Source organism: Rhineura floridana, chromosome 10, assembly GCF_030035675.1.
Source record: "Rhineura floridana isolate rRhiFlo1 chromosome 10, rRhiFlo1.hap2, whole genome shotgun sequence".
NCBI lineage: Eukaryota > Metazoa > Chordata > Lepidosauria > Squamata > Rhineuridae > Rhineura > Rhineura floridana.
The window spans coordinates 15,419,616-15,431,851 of NC_084489.1; the positions used below are offsets into that span (position 1 = coordinate 15,419,616).

The 12,236-nt window shown below is 39.1% G+C and overlaps 1 protein-coding gene across 4 annotated transcripts in view; it reads right to left on the reverse strand.

Moving 5' to 3' along the window:
* The window catches only part of GOLGA4 (golgin A4), a 108,945-nt gene that overhangs the window by 65,961 nt on the left and 30,748 nt on the right, over positions 1–12,236 (reverse strand). For all 4 annotated transcript variants that reach the window (XM_061585891.1, XM_061585889.1, XM_061585888.1 and 1 more), the window contains 4 exons: positions 10,368–10,546; positions 9,151–9,282; positions 7,464–7,619; positions 263–4,500 (listed from right to left, as the gene is read on the reverse strand). In XM_061585891.1, the coding sequence (XP_061441875.1) occupies positions 263–4,500; positions 7,464–7,619; positions 9,151–9,282; positions 10,368–10,546 (4,705 nt within the window). The remainder of the gene's footprint in view (positions 1–262; positions 4,501–7,463; positions 7,620–9,150; positions 9,283–10,367; positions 10,547–12,236) is intronic.

The window sequence follows — 12,236 nt, forward strand, 5'->3', positions numbered from 1 at the left end:
GAGAAGGCAAGGCTCATTCAGACTTCTTAAACTATGCCGGAATCCAGCCAGTACCTAGCTTTCCACACAGTTTGCTATGATTGTGAAGAATTAATTTTTCCAATGTTGATTATGAATAATACATGAATAGTATAGGCTTCATATATACAGCAGTTATTGTTCAGGTATAAAGTTGGATAATGCTAACTTGTATTATTTCACACAATGTTACTGTTCATATAAGTGGTTACTGGACATTTTATAGATTACAATTAGAGCTTACTTTATTTTTTGTTCCATTTCTTCTGAAAATTCTTTCTTCATTATCTCTAGCTCTTGCTGATGCTCCTTCCGCAAGGTCCGTAAATCTTTCTGTAGCTTACTCACATCCCTGTGAAGTTTCTGTTTCTCCCGCTCAGTCTCTTCCAGTTTAGCCTGCAAATCTTTTTGTTGGATCTGCAGATCATCAAGCAGTTTCTGAAGCTGAAAGACTGATCTATTTTTTTCTTCTGTACTTTCTTTCAAATCTTTTATAAGACCATTTCTTTCATCCAGCTGCTGTTGGAGTTCCTGCCATTTTTCATCTTGTTTTGAAACAGTATCTCTCATCTCAGTTTCGTGCAATTCTCTCTCTTTTGTTAAAGCCTCATCAAGACTGTGTATCTTTTGTTGCAAAGACTGCCTTTCTCTCTCCTTTTCTTGCAGCTTTTCCTGCAAGTCTTTAATCACACCCTCCATAGTTTGCTCTTTGGTTTTAAATTCTTCTCGGATAGTTGTTAAGTCACCATCTTTCTTTGTATGTTGCTCAAGCAATGATGCATGTTTCTTAATTTGGTCCTCAAGTTCTTGTTGAAGGTTTTCAATGAGCATGCAATCTTTTTGCTCCTTTTTAACGAGTTCTTCTTGTTGATTCTGAGCCTCTAGCTTTAAAACATTACTTGATTTTTGTTCCTCATCATACATCTTTATTAATGACTCCTTTTCCAATAAATCTTTTTGTAAAGCATCAATTTTCAATTCATACATCTGTTGCATGTTCTCTAATGCATACAGTTTGTCTTGTTCTGTAGAAACTTTTATGGTTTCTGCCTTCTGTATCATCTCCTTTTCTAAGTCCAAATTGACCGATCTAACTTTTTCTTCTAAAGACATAATCTTGTTTTCTCTCTCTTGCAATTTTTGCTTTAACTGTTTTTCCATGTCTTGTCTATATTGCTGTTCCTTTTCTTCCATTTGAGCTGTCAATTGCTTCCTAATAGAAGCAATTTTTTGTTCAGCCTTTTTTTTCAGGTCTGCTATTTTAACACTGGCTTCTGAAGTAAGCCTCTCTTCTAAACCCTTTAATTCTTCCTCTTTGCTTTTGATTACAGCCATTTTTGTTTCTTCATATTCTTTTGATTTTTCCCCAAGGTCAACTTCCATCATCTGCATTTTCTTTTCAAAAACTAATACTTTTTGTTCCATCTCCTTAAGCCTATTATCCTTTTCCACAACTGCTACCTGAGTCTGTTCAAGTTCTTGTGCCAGCTTTTTTTGCTCACTTTCCTGCTCATTGTGCCTTTTGAGTTCATCCATTAAGGAATCATTTTCTGCTGTTTTCCGAGCAATGTGTTCTTCTAGCTCAGCAATTCTTGCTATATGGATTTTTAACTCAGCAACCAAATCAGACTCTTGTTTTTCTCTTCTGATCTGCTTTTGTTCCAGTAAGCCTTTCAAATGTTCTACGTGTTTGGTTTGTTTATCACACTCTTCCTTCATTTTATTCAATTCCTCTTCTTTTTCACTAGTTTGGTTATTACTCAGTTCAACTTTGTTTTGCAGCTCCTTAATGGTATTATGATTTTGCGTAAACCTTGACTGGGCTTTCTTCTTCCACTCTGACATCTTGTTCATCCAGTGGTCTACCTGTTCAAGAGCAGCTGCTTTTTCTTGACTCAGTGTTTCAACTCTGGAAGACAACTCTTGCACCTCATTCAACAACTGAAGTTGATTTTCTTTGTGCTGCTTGTTTAACAAAGTTGTGGCAGCATCTTTTTCCGATTTGCTGATTTCAAGCTTCAGATTTAATTCACTGACAAGCTTGTTGAAGTCATTGATCTCCGAATTCTTCTCATTTAGCTCCTCCCTCATGGAAGTGACAACATTAATATGCTCAGATAATTCTTTCTTCAACTGTGTGATGCAAGTTTCCTTCTCTGTTGCTGCTTCCTGCTGGTGTCCTCCTTCTTTTTGCAGTTGCTCTTTTTCTGTTACAAGTCTTTCAATATCCACTTTCATAGAAGTTACTAAGTTTTCCTTTTCTTGCAAGTATTGTTTTGATGCATGTAAACAGCTTGTTAAAGTATCATGACTCTCTGTTATTTGTTTAAGTTGAGCTTCTAGGTTAGGAATTTTACAGGTTTTAATTAATATTGCTTCTTTAATTTTTGTTGTGCAATGATGACAGTATACAACTCTAGAAATTGCCAAAGAAATTTTTTCATTGCATTTCTCAAAGAGTTCAGTGAGTTTTGTTTCTAGTAAAGTTTCTGTTCTCTGCTGGTAATCCTCTATTTGTATAGCTATGTCCTTTTCAAACGTCTCAAATTCTGCTTTTTTTTGTTGAAGCTCCAAATATTGGACCTCCAGTTTTTTCTCATAACCCTCACACTCCTTAAAATGTGACAATTTTAGAGCATTGAGCTGTTCATCTGCTGTTTTCAATCTATCTGCCAGCTCACTAACTTTATTCTTCTCTTTTTCTCCTACTGCTTTTATTTCACTAAGCTGCTCCTGAACTGCTACCTTTTCCTTCAGAGACAAACTAAGGTCAACCTCTAGTTTTTCAAGTTGCATTTTCAGGTCAGTTTCTCTTTGTGTCAAAATATTCACTTGAGCCAATTTTTGCTGTAGCTGTCCCTGCAGCTCATTCAAGGATTTGTCCCTCTTTGCCTGTTCATCCTTTAACCGGGTAACATTTGCATTTTTGTCCTCGCTTTCAGCACTAATAATGATCAGTTTCTGTTTCAGATCTCCTACTTCCTGTTCTTTTTCTTGTAGCTCCATTTCATGCTTTTCCTGAAGTTCTTCAGCCAGCTGACTGAGCTTCTTGTCCCAGGTTTGGACAACTTCTTCTAGTTCTCGTTTGTGAGTTTCAACCAGACTTTCTAGTTGCTCCTTCTGACTCATCTCCAGTTTTGACACAGCATCATTGATTCCAGCTGAACTGGCATGAGCCATTTCCAGCATTTTTGAATTGAATTGCTTCTCTTTCTGACTAAATTCCAACTGTTTGTTTTCCATTTCCTTTTTCAGTTTTGCTTCCTGCTCTGAAAGTTTCTTCTTGAATCTCTCCTGCATTTCCTTTGTTTTTGTTTTAACTTTCTCCATTTGTGTCTCTTGTTGTTTTAATTTGATTTCATATTCACGTTTTACAGCACTTATTTCTTCCTCTTTGGCTGATAGCTGCTGTCCAAGTTTGTCAATTTGTTGATTCAAGAGCCCTTCGGATTGTTCAAGCTCATTTTCCTTATCAGTAAAATGACTCTTTGTCTGACTGACCTCTTCTCTAAGATCTCTTAACTGTGATTCATACTGTTCTGTCAAAAAAGAGACTTTCTGAATATTTTCTCTCTTTTGCTTCTCAAGTTCACATTTTAGATCATGTACCTGGGATATCTGAGACTCTAACTCAGTTCTGACTTCGTTCAGTTGGGTTTCAGTTTTTACAAACTGCTCATCAAGATGTGATTTTTCAGCTTTAACACCTGTCAGCTTTTGCAGAGCATCTGTTAACTTCTGTTCACAAATGCTTGCCTGTTCCCTGTCATTGTTCTCCCTGGACTGACAAAGGCTATCTAGTTTGGCAGACTTCTCTTTACATTCAGTTTCAGCCTTTACTAGAGATTCCTTCAGGGTTTTCAATTGCTCTTCCAATTCCTCTTGGAATTTCTCTTTCGCTTCCAAAAGTAGCTTGAGTCGACTAATTTCTCCTTCAAATGTTTTCTCTGTTACTTCCTTGTCTTTAAAGATTGTTTCAACTTGTTCCTTATAATGGTTCTTTTCTTGCTCCAGCTTTGCCTCAAACTCTTGCTTTGCTTTATCAGCATCATCTTTTAATGTTGACAGACACCGTTCAAGTTCCTGACGAATTTTTAGTGTGTCTGATAACTCAGAAGAGAGAGCTTCTAGCTCAGTTTGTTTCACATCAAGCTTTTCTAAAGTTTTTTCATTCATCTCTTCTATATGGGCATGAAACAGTGTCTCTTTCTCTTTCAATACTTTAGCCACTTCTTCATTCTGCATTTTCAATTTATCAATTTCTGACCGCTGCTGTAGTGTTAATATATCTAGTTTTTCTGTCCAGATTTGTTGTTCTTGCCGTTTCACATCCTCAAGCTCTTCTCTATGTTTTTCAACCATGTCAGTGATTTCTTTATTGTGCTTGTTTTGTTCTGATTCTATTTGAGCAATGAGGTCCTCCAACTGGTTTCTGTCATTCTGTGAACACTTTGCAAGGGAACTTTCCAATTCAAGAATTCTCTGTTTAAAATATTGGTTGAAAAAAATAGCATCAGTCACATTTTCTATGCATTAAAACATTTGACTCCTACTCAAAAATACATTTCATGGAATTACTACTATGATCTATAGAGTCCAAAGCGTTAGGACATATCCATCTAAAATTAAGCACTTTCAAATCCTACTGATGCCTTCCATTTAAATCAGTAACTTATATTATTTTTATTATTAACAAGAACAACAACAACAACAAGCCCACCCTTCACCCAGAGCGACAGGGGTGTAGTTATCCAGGGTCTTGGGGGGGCTTAGACCCCTTACTTTTTAGCAAGCAGGGTGCCAGCATCCTACCAGCCAATCTGTATGAAAAGGGAGTGAGTTGGCCACTGTGAAGACTCTTCGCAACAGGAAACACTCTCCCCTTTCATGCAGATTGGCTCCCAGGGACATCAGTTGTTGTGGCAGAATGCATTAACAAGGATCTCATTCTGAACCCAGCAGCAAAAAGGGGGAGGGGTGTCGCTGTGACTATCACGAAGGGACCCTGCTCTTCTGAATTTGCTACTACAGGGCAGGTTAAAAATTTTTTTAACACACATAATTAAAACAGTTCAAAAACAACCTAAACATCACAGAAAATAGGATGGGTCCTAAAAATATGCATCTCAGGTGTCAAAGGCCAGGGTCAACAGGTGCGTCTTCAGCATTTGGCGAAAGCTGTACAGTGAAGTTGCCAGATGCACATCAGCGGGATCGCTTAAGGGCTGCCACAGAGAAGGCCCTCTCCCGGGCCACCAACCGCCAAGCTTCTAAGGGTGGGGGAAACTACCCAAAGGGCCCCCTCTGCTGATCTCAACACCAAGAGGGTCAGTAGGGAAGGAGCTGGTCTTTCAGATATTTGGGACAAAATGCTCAGCTTTGGCTGGATTGTGCCCTTAGGAAGTGTCAATTATATGTAACCTTCATTAATAGGAAGAAAATGGGGGAGTATTATTTATTTATTTATTAGATTTATATCCCATCCTTCTTCCCGGTAGGAGCCCAGGGCGGCAAAGTTGGGCCTAAAGTTGAGGAAACCGTCCAGAACTACCATACTTTTCTCATTAAGGTGGGGAAAAGACAAAGAATAGGGGTTCTCAAATTTTAGCACACTGAATAACAATGACAAGAACCATTTCTGAGTCTTCCAAGAATAACTAAGAGAACAGAGAGAATAAAACCCTTAAGGAAAATCTTCCTCAGAAGAGCTAAGTCCAGCCTTTGACTAGGCCAATGATGGCCAGCTGGGGGACACAATGCAGCATTTGGCCCTTGTCTCCCAACCCCCATGAAGAGAAATCACCCACAACTGTACACTCTCATAGAGGTCTAAGTGGCATGATGTCATCACCTGCACAGGGTGCCTGTCAGACTTGAGGCTCAATCCAGACAAGACTGAGATGCTGCTAGTGGGTGGTTCTTCTGACCAGATGGTGGATGTCCAACCTGTCCTGGATGGGGTTGCCCTGAAGGTCCCCCTGAAGGAGCAGGTTCGTAGCTTGGGGGTTCTCCTAAAACCATCTCTGTCACTTGAGGCTCAGGTAGCCTCGGTGGCACGGAGTGCCTTCTACCAACTTCGGTTGGTGGCCCAGCTATGCCCCTATCTGGACAGGGATAACCTGGCTTCAGTTGTCCATGCTCTGGTAACCTCCAGGTTAGATTACTGCAATGTACTCTATGTGGGCTGCCTTTGAAGATGGTTTGGAAACTGCAGCTTGTGCAAAATGCAGCGGCCAGATTGGTAACAGGGACCAGACGGTCCGAACATGTAAAACCAATTCTGGCCCGCTTGCATTGGCTGCCTGTATGTTTCCAAGCTCGATTCAAGGTGCTGGTTTTAACCTATAAAGCCTTACACACCTTAGGACCACAATACCTGATGGAACGCCTCTCCCGATACGAACCTACACGTACACTACGCTCAACATCTAAGGCCCTCCTCCGGGTGCCTACTCCGAGTGAAGCTGGGAGGGTTGCAACAAGGGAGAGGGCCTTCTCAGTGGTGGCCCCCAAATTATGGAATGATATTTATGATGAGGTGCGCCTGGCGCCATCGCTGTTATCTTTTTGGCGCCAGGTCAAGACTTTCCTCTTCTCCCAGGCATTTTAGCATGTGGTTTTTAAATTGTTTTAAATTTTTTAAATTGTGTTTTAAATTGTTTTTAAAAGATGTGTTTTAAATTTGTATGTTTTTGATGTTTTTAGTTGCTGTAAACCACCCAGAGCACTTCGGCTATGGGGCAGTATACAAATACAATAAATAAATAAATATAAAATAAATAGGACCACTGCTTCTGGCATTGTTCCCCACCCTAACCCCCATCCTTATGGCCTAGTCCACAAGCACCTAGGTTCCAAGGCACACAGGTTTTTTGGACTAAAACATTGGCTACTACTGAAAAAAGGTTACATTCACCTTCTGAATCATTTAAAGTTCCTAGAAGAGGGAGCCTAAGGAAGCAGTAGCTCGCAAAAAGGAAGAGCTGTATAACTGACTCCTAGACATGAATCCTGATAATTAACACAAGTGTGACAATCACATCCCTCCTGTGTTCTGCTTCTGTGCCCATGAAGGGAAGCAGGAGAGGAAGGCAAAGAAAGGTGCATCAGCAACAGGAGACATGAGGTCAGATTATTCTTCTCATGCTACAACACATTTATGTAGTCCCATTGTGTTAGGCATGGACCACAGAACACCGAGCGGCATGGTCCCCTTTGTTATCTGCCTCACAGAACGCCAAATGGCATAGTCCCCTTTGTCATCTGCCTCAACTGATTCCACTGTCTGTTGAATGCATCACAGATCATGGGCCAGAATATGAAGAGCCACACTTCCCAAATTTCTCTCAGTAGCCCTGATTACAGATATGCATACCCCTCATGTGCAGTTTACATTTAAGATTTGTGTAATAGAAGAAATCAAAAGTTCCAAATCTTTTACTTACAGTTTTGAAGGTTTCTACTTCTTGCTGCATGTCTTCTAGTTTTTTGTCGCAATCCAACTGAATTGCTTTTTTCTGCAATTCCAATTCTTCTAAGGCTAATGATTCCTGTTGTTCTTTTTCTTGCATGATCTGTAGATGTTCACTCTGGCACTTCTCCTGTGTCAAGAATTATGACTTTTTAAAAAAGAAAGTACCATAAAGTCACTGATCTATCAGCAGCCCTAGGAGTATTCATTCTTTCATACATTTAAAAAAGTGTACACAAAGGGCTCAAAAATCCTGTAATTTTAAATTTTTCGCATAACTGTAAGGAATCTGAAAATTATGCTTCTGTGCGCAGAGAATGATAATTGGAATGAAGAAATTGCAGCAATGTAGATTTGGGGGTTAATCTACTGGTCCTTGTCTAACCATACATACCTGCATGGCCAGTAGTGACAGGATCCAGGGGAAAGGGTTCCAGTGACAAAAATTGCAACCTTTCCTATCTATCCATTGGTATGTAAGCATATTTGCTCTATGATATGGAGGAAAGCTTCACCCTAACAGACTTAGGCCTGCATAGTAACAATACATGCATTTGTAGACATTGAACAGGGAAGACTGAAGAGAAGAGGATGCATTTTTTATTATTTATTACAATAAATAACACAACACAATGAAATCTGGACAAGTTCTCCCTGGAAACTATCTTATCCATTCCTATGCATTACGTTCTGGCTTTTAATTAAATCAAGCTAACTAAAAAAAACTCAAAAGGAAACATTTAGGACAAACAAAATCCCCCAAACATGCGAAACGTTAAGACTTCCACTTTATGTTGCACTGAGACATTTGATATTGACACAGTACAGAAAGCGATTTGCTGGTCTTATAATCTTATAAGCTATTATCCCCTGATGAAGGCCTGCAGGTAACAGGCTGAAACGCGTTGGGTTTTATCTATAATAAAAGTTCCTATTTTCCAGCATCTTGGTCTTTGACCCCTTTTTTGATTTTGCAGGCATGTCTAAAACATCTAGGATTGGCTATTGTAATGCATTGTACATGGAACCTCCTTTGAAAACTATTTAAAAACTACTGTTAGTTTAAAAAATAGAGACCTGACTGTTCATTGGGACAAATCAGTGGTAAAATATCTCACCAGTACTGAAATAACTTTACTGGCTATCAAGCACAATTGCTGATGCTTATCTTTAAAGCCTTATAATGTTCAGGGCACAGGCACTGAAAAAACATCTACTCCCATGCCAATCTGCTTGTGTATTGAGGTCATCTTTGGAGGCGCTTCTCCAGGTGCCCAACTTTCTGAGGTAAGGAAGTTGGTGACCAAGGAAACAGCCTTCTCAGTGGGGGGAGGACCTCATTTGAATTCCTCCAACTAATGTTGTTCTTTTGATACCAGGCAATACCTTTTTATTCTGAGGCTTTATAATGTATTTTAATGTGCTTGTATAATATGTGCTTATTTATTACATTTTATTTTGGAAACTCTGCTGAAGGGTGGTATATACATAATCTAGATCTTTAAAATAAAGATATATTATCTGTTTGGTCTATAGATTCCCTGATACACATCCATGTGCATGTTTATAAACAGTGTTTTCCTATTCACATTTAGCTTTGTTTATCATACAAATACAAGTATACACACACTAGATCCGTATGGCTCTTAAGAGGCACTTACAAGAGCAGTTTTCATTTGTTCCTGGAGCGCCTGGTCTTGAGTCTGTAATCTGTCATTTAATATCTGTTCTTTGTTAGCCAATTCCTTTTTATGCAACTTTTCCAGTTCTGTAACTCGTTCTTCTGAAGATTTCTGCAAATGTAAAGGTCCAGGTCTAATACTATCCTATAAACAGAGGTGCTACTATATTATTGCTTAAAGGGAATGGAAAGTAAGGAATGCAATTGTGACTAAACATACTGCTTTCTTGTAAGAAATACTGGTGAATTAAAAAAACAGACCCACAAAAAGACTTCCAATTAAAGCACCTGCAATCCTATAGAGATTTACTATGGAATGAGTCCCATTGACCTCAGTGAGGCTGACATCTAAGAACATGTAGAGAACTGCGCTATGAATTATTCATGTCTTCCTGTTAAGTTTTTAATAGGCCCTTAGAACCCAATCCTAATAATGCTTACCCAGAAGACCCACTGAATCCAATGGGGCTTACTCTAAAACATGAATGCAGAAGGACTAAAGTTACACAGTGCAATCCTATGCATGTTTACTCAGAAGGAAGCTCCTCTACATACAATGGAGTTTATTGCCAGATAAGTGTATAGAGCATTGCAACCTCAGTTACATGTTTCTGGACGTTGCCTAATACAGTACTTCAGAATTCACACACCTTTTCTTCCTTACAGAGATTCAAACAATTCCTATTGATATTTAGTTTTGCAACAGAGAAGGAACCATTTTACTCACCAGAAAGGTGTTTCTGTGGGGGCACCAGGACACAGCCAAGTACGGTCTTCCCTTGCTAGTGCTTGAGGCAGGAAAGAGTTAACACTCCAACGGACCATCACCAGAGAAGGCAAAATCAGTAGAGGCAGGAAAAACAAACGTGGGAGGGGCCGCAGTGACAGTCCACTGGAGTGTTAACTCTTTCCTGCCTCAAGCACAAGCAAGGGAAGACAGTACCCACTTGGGGGTGATCTGGTGCCCACTGGCGAAAGCATAATTAAAAACAAACATCCTTGTTGCATGAATCAAGGCTCTAGTGGAACAGTGTAAAGCTGCAAGGTTGATTTCTAATCAAATAGTGTACTGCACTTCTCACCCCCCACAACAAGGGAAAATTGAGCTCTGTTCATATTAACATGATGTATTCTGATTTCATAGTGAGTTGTTACCAGTTGTACTGCAATTTACCTTGCAGAAGACCCAGCATTTACCTTCATAATATTAACCACCTCTTGCTTCACCCTTGTTAATTCCTGTTGAAGACTCACACGCTCTTCCTCACTTGCTTTTTCTACAGCCTTGATCTTTTCATCCATTTCTGCTTGCAATTTCTTGCGTGCTTCTTCAGTCCTCTGGGCTGCACTGAGAGCCTTCTCAAGCTCTTCAAATGCTGCAGAAAATGAGAAATAGCAGAGGTTATATGCATGAAATATGGCAAAATCTCAAAAGAGAATTAAATTATCTTGATACATAGGCCATGTTCTCACTGAATTAACTAGCTAAAGGCAAATTATAAAGTTAACCTAGAAAGAGCAACATTTGTTCTCATGTTAACACAACAAAACTCAGAAATCAAGGAACTGGCTCTGGTTCCTGTTTAGTGTCAAAAATCAAAATCTCTCAACTCTTAAAAAACTGAACAAAAATGTGTAGAGGTAATTCTCCAGCAATTCCCTTGTTACTTAACCTAATGTTTGGCTGCAATTTTCTGGAGTCAGTGAGAATATTTAGAATGGCTGCACTTATTTAATTATAAGAGCAGGTTCTTCTATGAGAATGATGAATAACTATGCTGCCATATAATATATATTTTAAAACTTTGTTACAGCTCAACTGGTGTCCTTTTTTCAGGTTGTTAGAAGATGGGTGAGAACACTGGCCTCATCTGCCCGCCAAGCTAAGTTAATCCATGGCTAAGCATGAACAAGCAATAGTGCTAGTGCACACAGCGAAATTCACAGCTGCTCCATTTTTCCCCTGCTCATGCTGTACTACCAGGAGCTAAGCCATGGCTTGGTATTATATGCAAACCTGGCATGGGGTTGTCTCCCACAAACAAATCATGGTTACAGCTCATGGTCTGTGTGGAGCGAGGCAAACCACAAGCCCAGGTTCACAAGTAGCACTAAGCCAAATGATGGTTACCTCCCAGTATTGCCACAGCAATAGGAGAGGAACAAAGCATCTGCAATTTTCACTCTGCATCAGTACACTTGTTGGATCACACCAAGCCATAGTTTGGCATTGCGTTACATGTGAACAATGTCACTGCTATTTAGATGTGCATTTGGCATGGGCACTGTATAATTAACATGGCAACCTGCTGACAATTTGATATGCACATGACAATATGTTGGTTTTGTCTTAAGCTTTTTTTTTCCATTTTATGTTACTTTTGTAGGTGTTTTAGCTGACAGTGATCTCTTTTTAAGACATGTAAGTGGAACGTAAATGATTTTAATAAATAAAAAATAATTTAAAATAAAAAAATGGTATGACTAGAGAATTGTATTAAAAACCAGAAATTGATGCTGTTGTTTTGGCATAGAAAAAATCCTCCAGTAGAGATTTTCTCATTTCATGTGAAACATTCTCCACTTGGAACAAAAAAAGCCAGCACATTGGAGAAATTGTTTAAAAAGCATCTCTAATAGGATAAAAATTCTTCCACATAGAGGGTCTTCCATGAAGCCACTTTGCAACAGAAAAAAGATGCAGTAAACTCCCTTTGTGAAAAATCTACCGCAGTAACATGAGACTTGGCCCTATCTGCCTTACTGCACAATTCTGTACATGTTTACCTGGAAGTAAATCCCACTGTGCTGAAGTGAATGTGCACAGCAATACTTTCAGTACCAAGTAGTACCATAAATAAACATATAATTATATTATCAGGCAAACGTAGGAACTGCCATACAATCCAAACACTAACACCACTGCAATGAAAAATATGCACCACCCAAAAACCAAAATACATTCCTTTAAAAAAAAAAATTATTGTCTATACTCAGTCACTCTTATAACATAGTACTGGCTGTCACTGGGTATGGTTGCGAATGGCTAGCATGATGTCTCAACAT